Source organism: Cystoisospora suis (assembly GCF_002600585.1).
Source record: "Cystoisospora suis strain Wien I chromosome Unknown contig_3441, whole genome shotgun sequence".
Taxonomy (NCBI): Eukaryota; Apicomplexa; class Conoidasida; order Eucoccidiorida; family Sarcocystidae; genus Cystoisospora; species Cystoisospora suis.
The window spans coordinates 20,473-32,027 of NW_027156236.1; the positions used below are offsets into that span (position 1 = coordinate 20,473).

Genomic DNA, 11,555 nt, shown 5'->3' on the forward strand with positions numbered 1-11,555 from the left:
AAGAGAAGAAAAGTCGGATGGTCAGCTTCCTGGTGCACCGCACCGCCTGTGGCCTCTCATCTCTGATCTGTTCTGAGACTCCCTCTGCGCACCCAGAGTGAGCACGGCTCCGCGCTTACCTGCGCAGAACGGAGTTGTTGTAGGTGCCGGCTTTCGAACTGATAGTCAATCAGATTTTTGTGAAAGAAGTGACGTGGTGGTGAGAATGCCTTGCAGAGGCTTCGCGCGGTCATCCTGGCAGGATCAGGTCGATGCTTGCGGGGAGATTTGAGATAGAGCAGCTAGCCGCGGGCGCGACGTCGCGCTTCCGGCGGCCCGCGCGAATTGCGTCCGTCTGAACACTCGGGGCCCGTTGGTCGCTTGGTAGTCAGCACGTATCATGTAGTGAAGTGGTGCGCTGAGAATAGATAGTTTGCCGAAAACGGACGAGCCGAGCTGTTTCGGGACTACCGTGGAGGGGTATTCTCCAGCTGAACCTCAGAACGATGGAGGCTGTGGCCTAGCGCTCCGGTGTGGTGGAGGCCGTGGCCTAGCCCTCCGGTGTGGTGGAAGCGTGGCAATCGTGGTGCCACTCCGCCTGTGCCGTGATGTTATCTGGTGCACCCGGAAAAAGAATCGATTCGTATTCCTCCTCACACGTCTGATGAATGACAGATATAGTCCACGGCCACTGCTTTATGTGGCCGTCGCTCATCTCGCAGGGGTGTTGGCAGAGGCTCTGAACACGGAGCGGTGAAGTTTCACGAGGAAATTCCATGTCGTTGTCCACTCAAGGGACCTGCGCCGGAAGATTCTTTTCACGCCGGGTTTTTGTGGCGAGCGTTGGAGGCAGGTGCGTTCTGTTCGGGAGCGACTGGCGGAACCAGTCGCTCTGGTAATGGACTGAGCTGAGGGACGGTGGAGAGACCCGACAGTATCCTGGAGAGACAGATTCCAAGAAAACATCTGTTGCCCCTCCTACGACGAACAACTCAGAACATCCCTTGTGACGGTTGCTGGTAGAGGTGCGCACGTGTTCCTCAACTTCACGATCAAATCGTCCATTCTGTGGCTCAACGTCCAGTCCGGAATAGCGCTCGGACGACAACTGCAGGGTCAACACGGCACACCGTTGATGCAGTGCGGTAGCGGGCATAACACCCCCCCATATTTAGAATATGAAGGTTTCCCTTGAGCGCATGCAGGGCACGATCTCACTTACCTCTCCATTTCTCCTTTCATATTTGGCCACCAGACACAGAGCTAGAAAATATTGCAGGTGTTAGTGCACCTTGCACGCTAGAGACGTCCTCCTCTAGGCAATGTAGTGCGGTGTGTACAGTCTCAACGGGGCGACTCGATGACTGGTAGTACTCTTGGGTTGTTGGCCCAAGGCGTGCAGAGACTGCCAACAACTCTAGCATCCCCTCTAGCCCTGCGATTGCCAGAACTGGAAGTCTTTTGAACCAGTCCACACTGGACGGGTCTCGAGTTTCCCAAGAAAGGTGGTTCGCCCAGCTTACTGTGCCGGCTTAGGGCACCGGTGAATACGTGGCTCCTGCGCCGATGGGTGCGTGTCGACCGCCGATGGGTGCGTGTCGACCAAACGAGGTATATGACAGACTCATAGCCAACAAGCCATACACCTTCTGCAGAAAAGGTAGTTCGCCGAGCTTAATATACTGGCTTACGGCACCGGTGACTACGTGCCTCCTGCGCCGATGTGTGATGCGTGACGGCCGAGGAAGGAACATGACGGGCTCATTGCCAACAAGCGCTACACTTTCTTTCACTCTTCAAAAAAGTTTCGGCACGAGCACGGGCACGGAGCCGCCAACAAGCGCTACACTTTCTTTCACTCTTCAAAAAAGTTTCGGCACGAGCACGGGCACGGAGCCGGGCCACGACCGTGGCCGGACACAAGGTCTTCGATGACTTACTTGTTCAGTCACAGTTCGAAACGGGCGGAAGAGTTCGACAAGGTATGATACTCTCCGTAGAGTTACTTCAGACCAGAGCGATTAGTAGTAGCTTCCGTAGCCATACCCAGGATATCCGTAACCACCGTAGCCGTACCCAGGATATCCCCAGCTGTATCCAGGATAGCCGTACCCATAACCATAGCTGGGGTAGTATCCGCCACCCCAGTACCCGCTGCCGAACCCGATACCGAAGCCAAGGCGTCTTCCACGAGGTTTGCCTCGGCCGTGACCTTTCCCCTCGGGAGGCGGAAGCTTGGCTTTACGGCTCAGAGAGGCAGGACCGTCGGACAAGTCTTGCTCAGCTGCCCAGGCACTTTTTACCCTGTCCCAGATGAACTTCTCACACGAACACGGCTTACCGGTTTTTTCGAGCCGGTGTGTGCTGCACTCACACTTCACCATGGAGGCATATATCTTAGGGACATCATCCCCGTTCTTGTGAGAGTGGCTCTCTTCGTCACTGCCCGATTCTGGTTTGACATCCACAGAATCTTCGTCCCCGTGCGACTTGCTGTCTTCATCATTTCCCAATTCTTGTTTGACGTCCACAGAATCTGCGTCCTCGTGGGACTGGCTGTTTTCATCACTGCCCGAGTCTAATTTGCCATCCACGGATTCTCTGTCCTCATGACTGTCTTGGTGAAGACCATCTTCCTGGACTACGTGCTTGCCAGCATCTTGCGCCAAAACCACGGGTTGTGCCACCAGGCTTAAAAACCCGAGGACTACAAGGACGCTCAAGACTGCCTTCATGATGACGATGTGATCTGAAAGAAGGAACACAGAATGATAACACAGTGTGTTTGACTGACTGGCTGCTTACTCTATATGACCTGCTCTGCTCCAGATGATCTGACCCAAGCCCCCTGGCCCGGACAGACTCCGCACTGCTCGACGCTCACCTGCGCAGAACGAAGTCGGTCGTCCGGGCTCCAGAACTGAGAGTAAGGAGTAAGTCAGGCTTGGAGAAATAAATGACATGTTGGACTGAATGACTGGGGTGTCCTCTGTGGCAGCACGGTAGCGAGGAGGAGGCCGGTGCCGGAGAGAGGGAGCAACAGGGACGGTAAAGTAAGCGCGGGCGCGACGTTGCGCTCCCGGCGAGTAGCGGGAGTGCCGCCGTCGTCTCAAACCAGGCGCGGCCGTGTACTTTGTCTGGGAGTGCAGCATGTGTGGTACATGGGGAGCTCTTGCCGAAGGTGCCTGGACCTGCATAAAACTGCGATCCGACGCTTGTGCTTGTGAGTTTCCCGCGGATGCGGACTTCCCGGGCGAGGCTTCACATCGGACACTCCGCCGCGTAACAGCGACAGCGGCTCGTTCTTCGGCAATAACGGTGCCCGGGCGCGCACCCTCGGGATCTCGTCTGCTCTTGGACAGAAATGTACTTCCACTCTTTCCGCGCGATGATCGCGGTACGCAGGGCCGCCGCACACACACATCTCGTAAGGGCCTTAGCAGGGCTTCCCCGGGTAAGACGGAAAAGTCCCGCGGATAAGTTTCTAGCTGTCCGTCTAAGGAACGTACGCCAGACGGCGAAACGCCTCGATCTCTCTTCATAGTCCCTGTCCCGAGATTCTGCCGGTGCAAGCGAAGGAGGCGGACACGTCCCGGTCGAGAGCAAGTCTCGGTACCAGTCGGTCTGGTAAGAACTGACGTGAGGGACGGCGGCCTGCGGAAGAGACCCAACAGTATTGTACGCAGGAGCTGACAGGAAAAGACATTTCTTGTCTCTTCTATGCTGACCAACAACTCTTGTGATGGTTGCTGGGTGGTGTGGCGCTGCGTACGCACAATCCGACTAACGATGAAATCGCCCGTTCTGTGGTTCAACGTCCAGTCCAGAGTAGCGCTCCAACAACCACTGCAGGGTCAACACGGCACACCCTTGATGCAGTGATGCAGACACAGAGCTAGAAAATATTGCACGTGTTGGTGCACCTTGCTCGCTAGAGGCATCTTTCTCTAGGCAGCGTAGTGCGGTGTGTACAGTCTCAACGGGGCGACTCGATGACTGGTAGTACTCTTGGGTTGTTGGCCTAAGGCGTGCGGAGACTGCCAACAACTCTAACAGCCCCTCTAGCCCTGCGATTCCCAGCAGCGGAAGACTTCTGAATCAGTCTACACTGGGCGGGTCTCGCTGTCGAGTTGTGCGTCACTAGCTGACTGGCCAAGCTATTACTGTATTAGCTCATTCCCCCGACAGCGCGTGACGCCTGATGGAGGAACGTGATTGGCTCTAGACAGCCAGCCTGTGTTCTACGCCTTCCTTCACTCCTCAGAAAAGTTTCGGGACGGGATACGCGGCACGTCGCCCGTTACGCTCACGACCGAACACAGGTTTTCTGGTGAGTCGACCACTCACACTTTCAGAAGGACGGAGAAACACGGCGATATACGCTTCACCTCTGTCAAGTCACGGAGCAGGAGAGATTAGAAGTAGATTCCGAAGCCATACCCAGGATATCCCCAGCCGTATCCATAGCCAGGATAGCCCCAGCCGTATCCGGGGTAGCCATATCCGTAACCATAGCCTGGGTAGTACCCGCCACCCCAGTAACCCCTGCCGAACCCGAAACCTAAGCCTAGACGCCTTCTGTGAGGAATTCCTTGGCGGCCACTTAAACCAGCTGGGCCCCTTGGAGGCAAAAGGTTGCTCTCGGGGCTCTGAGGCACAGGACCGCCGGGAAAACCTTGCTGAGGCTTCGATGCGTTCTTAACGGCTTCCTGGAACAGCTTCTCGCATGAGCACGGTGCCCCGGTAGTCCTCAGCCGGTTTGTGTCGCAGTCGCACTCGATCAAAGAAGCATCAACTTCCGGGCCATCATCGTGTACAGACTGACTGCCTCCATCACTGCCCGGTTCCGGTTTGACGTTTAACGGGTCACTGCCTTCACTTTCGTCTTGCTGGAGTTCGACTTCCTCCGCCGGCTGTTCACTAGCGTCTTGGCCCACGGCCGCGGGTGACGCCACCAGGCCTAAAAGTCCGAGGACCAGAAGAGCTTTCAAAAATGCCTTCATGATGACGATGTAGTCTGAACAAGCACGCGCACAGAAAGAGAAGAAAAGTCGGATGGTCGGCTTCCTGGTGCACCGCACCGCCTGTGGCCTCTCATCTCTGATCTGTTCTGAGACTCCCTCTGCCCACCCAGAGTGCACAGCGCTCCGCGCTTACCTGCGCAGAACGAAGTTGCTGTAGGTGCCGGCCTTTGAACTGGTAGTCAACCAAGTTTGAGTGGAAGAAGTGACGTGGTGGTAGGAATGCCTTGCAGAGGCTTCGCGCGGTCATCCTGGCAGGGTTAGGTCGATGCTTGCGGGGAGATTTGAGATATACCAGCTAGCCGCGAGAGCTACGTTGCGCTTTCAGCGCCCGGGCAAGCTTCAGCCTGGTCGATTGTGCCGGCCCGGGAGGGCTTGCTCGATTTCTGCATCAGTACAGTTTCGATGGTCTTCAACAGTTCAGGGGAAAAAGCCGTAACATGTGAGATCGCCACGACGTAGGATGGCACAGGCTACGCACGTGAAGGCTTCCGACATGTGGCCACAGCAGTACGTTGTCGCTTCAGGGCCGACCGAGGAGTTCCGCAGTCTTCTTGGAATGCTAGTACCAGGTGTCAGACTGAGTTCCCGAGAAGAAAGAGATAGAGGAGAGCGAGTCCAGATATGTTTACTCACAGCGTGCGCCGTTTTCTTTCTGTCTCCTGCGCTAACTTGAGCTACTGGCCGACAGCCTGCCGAGGCATAGGTCGTTCGGGTAGCAAAAATTCTTGAACCGGCAAGCCGATATATATCTACTGCAGAATGAGCTTCACGCCGCCACCCAAGTGAGGCTTCTCGTTGTCGGCGTCATCGTGCATATCGCTGTTGTCCCCACTGCACCGCTTAAAAACGACAGATTCTTCTTGAGGGAACCCGCCTTGACGGACCTACCAGACTCCGTTCTGTATTACAGTGCGTTCCTACATCAGACGGGTGTATCTAGGAACCACTGGGCAACAGTGAAGATAGGCTTCCGAATCCGAACTGAATTTGACACTCTGTATAAGCGTGACTGGTTAGCTAGTGCTCCTCTGGTTGATTAGCAGATTTCTACTACGTTGCTTTGCTTGCGTTGGAGGAGAGCAATCACGCTGGGAGGCGGGGTAAACTGCAGCGTGACCCGATTTGCTTGCAGTTGTAACGTTTCACTCCGTGATAGCGCGGCACCAACCTTCCTTGCTTCCTCCTCCCCTTGTGTTACATCGCTGGAAGTCGTCAAGTCCAACAAGATAGCTTGACTCAACCGTTCGTTCAGTGCACGTTCTCGGGGGTGTCCAACTCTTTGTCGATCCGGAGGAGCTGAGTAGAAACACGCGGACTGCCATCTCTCTCGCGCTACGACCGTAGCCCTGTTTCTTCTGTATCATCAGGACTCGAGTGTGACCTCCCTGCACAAGCAGAAAACTCCATAGTTTTCGCTCGATGTTCTACGCTTGAGGAACTTCTTCTGCCACGTGAGTAAAGACCATTCAGGATGCTGTCCGGATCCTTCAACCATACTTACCATTCCCGCAACGCAGGGTTCCACCTCTGGTCCGAGTAGACTGCTGGATCTATCTTAGTCGCTTCTATTGCCATCGCCCCGCTGACTTACAGATTTAACCTCACGCCTAGTCCCTCTTCCCTCATGTCAGATTTCCTTTCCCCTTCACACATCCCTGCTTTCTTCGCAGGGGGGATCGAGAAGTTTCAGTCACAAGGAGAAAAACGCTGCAGGAGGTCCCTGCATCTTGATTGCCTTTCGGGTGCACGATTCGCAGTCCCAAGACCTTCGTTTTTCCTACTGCTCACATGACAACTTATCTCTACCATCGTGTCTGGGCCAACCGCGGCTAAAAGGTATCTTGCATCTGGGACGCAGACCTCCGGGAGAGCTACTGATCACTCGGATGTACAGCAACGAACAGTCTATTGTTCGGGTCTTCTCACCGCCTGTCAACCTTCGGCACACACGCACGACTTTTGGTCAAGACAAGCATCTCCCTCCACACAACGCGGATGTGTATTTTCTTTACCTGTCTTTCTACTGTCCCCATGTGGTTACTCAGACGAGAACTGGGAAACCATCCGGACCGTGTCGTACCCTTAGAATCGCAAGATGGGAAACAGGAGTGAGTAGGGAGATTTTCTTGTGAACATGCAGCACAAAGTCAGCGGAGAGACTTCCTCATTGCATGCATTCTCTCGCTTCTTTTACTAACTAAGAGTTCCACGCATCTGTCATGCAGCGGCTTCTTCTCCTTACTTTTCAAACTGGTGAGTCATGTATCCCTCGAGGCCGGAAGAGAATGCCACTCTGCTTTTCTTATTCTGCCTAGGTTCTCTTGCCTTGTAGATTAGAACAGTCTGCAAGAAACAGAAGGGAAGAGTTGAGAGAGAGACACGCCAAGAACGCGTGACTTCTTTTTCTCCGTTCGGTCATTCAGGGAGGTACTCGTCTCTCATCTTGTTCTCTATGAAAGGGACTGTAGTCTTCTGCTTTTCTCTTCTTACGGACTTCTTCCACAGAAGGGAAGACATTCGTCTTTTCTTTCATCCTCTTAACTAATAGAAAGAAGTTTTCACCGAGGCATCCTTTCAAATCGTAGAGAAGTTCCCGTGCGTCGTCTTCTTTCTGTCTCTCCTTGTCTCCGTTAGCATAGATACATAGAGATATCTATCATCTCTTATTGTCATTTACCGGGCAAAACCCCTTCTGTAGATTCCAGCCGCTCTATAACTTCGTTTCTTTCTCCTGTTTTTTCCTACTTGAGTTCTCTTTCTGGCCTTCTTATCAACTTTTCTAACTCATCGTCCCGCGAAGAAGAGAATTATTGTATTCATGCTTAACGCATTAGACAGTGACCACAACCTAAGGAGTCTCTTGGTCTCTTTTCCTCTTTCTTCACGGCACTCTTCTTCTTCTCTATCTTCTCTATTTGAGCAAATCCCTTTTCTTTTCCACAGGATCTGTCGCTCCTTTTCATGGGAGCAGCCAGTCGCCTTAGCTCCCGCGAAGCTCATTCTTTCTATCATTCATCTTTCTTTCTCCGAACACGGAGTCTTTGCATCTCTCACCCTCTGTATGCCTGTATATGTACGTCTATGATGTATTTGCATATGTGTATTTCTTCACGACACACATAGAAGGAGATAGCTTGAAAGAATGAGAATGGCAGGTGTCTCTTTCCAAGCAGAAAAGTCTTTCCTTCTTCCTTCTTCTGAGAAAGGGCCAGGAATATAGCTACGAGGTCTGATATAGAAGGAGAGAAGACAAAAAGAAAAGCTTGAGGGACCACTCTTTCTTTCTTCTTTCTCTCCTCTTCTCAGTAGACCTTTCCTCCGGCTCGCTTACCTCCATCCTCTCTAGGACGTCTTCCTTTACACCTCTTCGCTGCTCTTCATAGAACGTCTTTGCCTCCTCTGCAGATATCTTCTTCCACAGGCCTGCAACCGGTACAGCCTAAAACATATCAAGATTTCAGAGGTCTTCTCTCACTACACTGCATGCTCTTCTCTCCTGTCATGTGTGTAAGATTTAGGAATAGGTAAAGAATAGCAGACTAGGGACAGAGAGGAAGTTCCTCTCATCGGAAGCGAAAGAAGAGAAACAACTCATCAGGTAGCGGCAGTGTGGGGTATACGGTGTATATACACCCCCTCACTGTTTCTTCACTTTCGATTTTATCTCCCTTCCTCTTCTTCTCTGTGACGTTGGCGTGTTCTCTTCTTAATGGAGAGTCCTTTCCGCCATATTTTCATTCCCCCACTCATTTCGTTTTCTTCTTCTTGAAGTCTTTCTCCAATTGGTCTTCTCTTACAGCTGAAAATGAACAAGCAAAGGAAGATGAAAGGTTGGTGTTACTTCTCTATATGTTTCGGGTGTATAGACACTTCACCGTTCCGTTAAAAAAAACGGAGAAAGAAGCACATCTCTCTTACCCTTCCTTTTTCAAAACCTTTCTTTCTTTCTTTCTTTTTCCTTCTGTCTGTACACCATAGAATCCATGACCCTGTCAATCTTCTAGGGAAGAATCGTCCACTTCTTTCCTGGTAAATTGTTTCTTTTCTCCGAAAGAAGCGTGTCTAGATTTCCTTGAGAGGTGCATGAAACCTTTCTTGCAATCTTTCTCTTTTACTTCTCTCTCTGTAATCTTCTCTCTCTTCTCCATGAAGTATGCATCCTTGAAGAAGAAATCCCCTTCCTCTTCTTCTTCTCTCCTTTTCATCCCCGCCTCTCCTCTTCGTCGTCTTCTTTCTCTTTGCGACTAAAGGATTCTGTCCTCTCTTTCACTCAGATGTCCCTCTTCTTTCTTCTTTCTCTCAGCACACAACGTCTCTTTCTTTCTTTTCTTTGAAAAGTCTAAGAGATGAGAAAGGGAGAATTCAAATGGCTAGGGGGAGGCGGCGAAGGAGATAGAGAAGGCGAAGAAGAAGATGAAGACCGACAAAAGAGAAGAGAAGAAGAAGAAACTCATCCTCGTCGTCATTCTCGAGACCATCGCTTCAAGAGAGGTTCTGAAAGAGCTGAAGAAGAGAAGAACTTTTCTTCTTCTTCTTCTCCACCTTTCCTAGACTTTCTTTTGAAGCCAGGAAATCGAAGAGAAGTTCATATCAGGTAAGCTCGAGATCTCAAGAAAGGACAGGTCTTTATCTTTCTTTCCTCTTTCTTGCACGAAGGAGGTGTTTACCGCGCTGTCTTTCTTTTCTCTCTACTTCTTCTTAGGGAAGTTTTTGTCCTTATTCTTTTCTCCTCTTTTCTTCATCTTCGTGGTTTTGCTTGGCTGTGTGTGTTCTTTGTGTCTTTCGAGGAGGGGGAGAGATAGAAGAAAGAAAATGTGCGTTACGATAGATCGTTTATTCATGGTATTCATGCATACACCTCATCTATTGTCGTAGTACCTTTAGGTAGTCTATGCATGCATAGAGGCGCATGCATAGAGAGAGGCGCCATCTGCCTCGCAACCTCTAACTATCCCTGTATGTATGTACAACTGCATGGATACTTTCGACATAGGTAAAATACGGAGAGATGGGTAGATAGATTGAAGATAGATAGAGATAGCCCAGAGGTCGGAGGTCGATAGATAAAGAGAGATAGATCGATAGGTTGCGGGTAGATAGATGGGGGATCAAAGACAGATAGCTAGATAAATAGATAGATGAAAGAGAGATAGGTAAATCAACGACAGATAGAAAGATGCGTAAGGTGTTTGCAGTAGAGAAAGATAGCCTTATACCTACATATCTCTGTATCTACATGGGATGAGCCCTTGGCCTGATCGCATATGATTCTCCTGCGTGTTTCTCATCAATACCTAGATGCATGGAGAGGTTCATCCATATGTAGATATATGTATCTCTCCATGTATACTATGTGTCTACTTCTGTATAGATGTAGATATGCATGTCTCGATATAGATGTATATCTTAAGCGAGGTATGTGGAGTGTGTAAGTGGCGAGGGGGTGTTAAAGGATGTTCCTCGGCTTGTTTTTCTGTTGCGATACATTCTTTCTATAAGAGGACAGGCGCATGAGAGAGAGGGAGAGAAAACGAAGAAGAAAGAGGAAAGTGAAGATGAAGAGGAAGAAGAAAAGCTCTTCTTCTCCTCCTCTCATCGTATAGGGACGGGAGAAAGAAGAGGGGATAGACAACTTCCCATGGATCATCATCCTCGTCTTCCTACCAATCCTTTTTACTCTCTCCACGAAGACAAGAAGGTTCTTCTTCTCTCTTCCTCGACTTCTTCTTCTTCTTCCTCTTCATACCTAGATCATGACACCTACGATACGACCTCTCCTAATCATCTTGTGAGCTGTAGACCGGACGATCTACAGTCTCATAGGAAAAGAAGTACGTTTCTCTCGTCTTCTTTCTCACTTCCTCACCTTCCCTCTTCTTGTTCTTCTTCGGTTTTTCTTCGTGCTGTAGATACACCCCCCCCCCTGCCCTTCTTTCTTTCATGTCTCTTGTTGTCTCTACGGAAAAGAATTTTTCTCTCACGCGGCCAAAGTCTCCTACGTATACGTGCTAAAATCATTCACCATCTGTACAAGATATGTGTGTCTCTATGGATATACATGTATACATGCATGTGTGTGTATCTAGGAAGAGAGAGGGAGGTTTCTTCTTTCTACCTGAAGCTATCTACATTCCTACGTATAATGTACATACATGTATATGTACGCTTTGGTTCATAGATATGTCCTCGTATGTGTATGTATGTGGAGATGTGTCCACCGGTATGAAGAAGCAAGAGAGGGAGAGAACGACTTTGAAGAGGGAAGAAGGCGAGAGAGAGAAGGACGTCTTTACGGGGATGTATGTGAGAAGCCACTATCTGGAGCTATAGAGAATGGGGCATTGCTCTTTCGTATAGACATCTATACGTAATCACTGTCTCTCTCTGATCATACGATTCATATACATATGTAGACATAAACTCTATATCTCTTGTGTCTCTCAGAAAGAAGGAAAGATGGAGATCTCATCTCCATGCTGAAAAGCCTCTACCATCTGTATTCACACAGTGGTGATCTATCTATCTTTACGTCAATCTCTTCTATCGATCGGC

General features: G+C 50.4%; 6 protein-coding genes across 6 annotated transcripts; 2 read left to right on the plus strand and 4 right to left on the minus strand.

Moving 5' to 3' along the window:
• Positions 1–45: 45 nt before the first annotated feature.
• On the minus strand, positions 46–596 carry CSUI_006728 (uncharacterized protein). The gene has a single exon (XM_068066881.1). The coding sequence runs from the start codon at positions 231–233 to the stop codon at positions 57–59; it is 177 nt and encodes a 58-aa protein (XP_067921145.1). The 5' UTR covers positions 234–596; the 3' UTR covers positions 46–56.
• CSUI_006729 (uncharacterized protein) lies at positions 423–969 on the plus strand (the record flags this gene model as incomplete). Its single annotated transcript, XM_068066882.1, has 1 exon — positions 423–969. A coding segment is annotated over one exon (312 nt), but the record flags the coding sequence as incomplete, so codon positions are not given.
• Positions 970–2,027: 1,058 nt separating this feature from the next.
• Positions 2,028–3,176, minus strand: CSUI_006730 (uncharacterized protein; the record flags this gene model as incomplete). Its single annotated transcript, XM_068066883.1, has 2 exons — positions 2,028–2,728; positions 2,864–3,176. Coding segments are annotated over 2 exons (1,014 nt in total), but the record flags the coding sequence as incomplete, so codon positions are not given.
• Positions 3,177–4,280: 1,104 nt separating this feature from the next.
• On the minus strand, positions 4,281–5,109 carry CSUI_006731 (uncharacterized protein). Its single transcript, XM_068066884.1, has one exon. The coding sequence runs from the start codon at positions 4,980–4,982 to the stop codon at positions 4,395–4,397; it is 588 nt and encodes a 195-aa protein (XP_067921148.1). The 5' UTR covers positions 4,983–5,109; the 3' UTR covers positions 4,281–4,394.
• Positions 5,110–5,212: 103 nt separating this feature from the next.
• Positions 5,213–7,059, minus strand: CSUI_006732 (uncharacterized protein). The gene is made up of 2 exons (XM_068066885.1): positions 7,016–7,059; positions 5,213–6,388 (listed from the first exon to the last, which is right to left on the minus strand). Exons 1-2 carry the CDS (start codon positions 7,034–7,036, stop codon positions 6,146–6,148), a joined length of 264 nt encoding a protein of 87 aa, XP_067921149.1. The 5' UTR covers positions 7,037–7,059; the 3' UTR covers positions 5,213–6,145.
• Positions 7,060–7,253: 194 nt separating this feature from the next.
• On the plus strand, positions 7,254–10,836 carry CSUI_006733 (uncharacterized protein; the record flags this gene model as incomplete). The annotated part of the gene is made up of 2 exons (XM_068066886.1): positions 7,254–9,597; positions 10,503–10,836. Coding segments are annotated over exons 1-2 (582 nt in total), but the record flags the coding sequence as incomplete, so codon positions are not given.
• Positions 10,837–11,555: the final 719 nt, after the last annotated feature.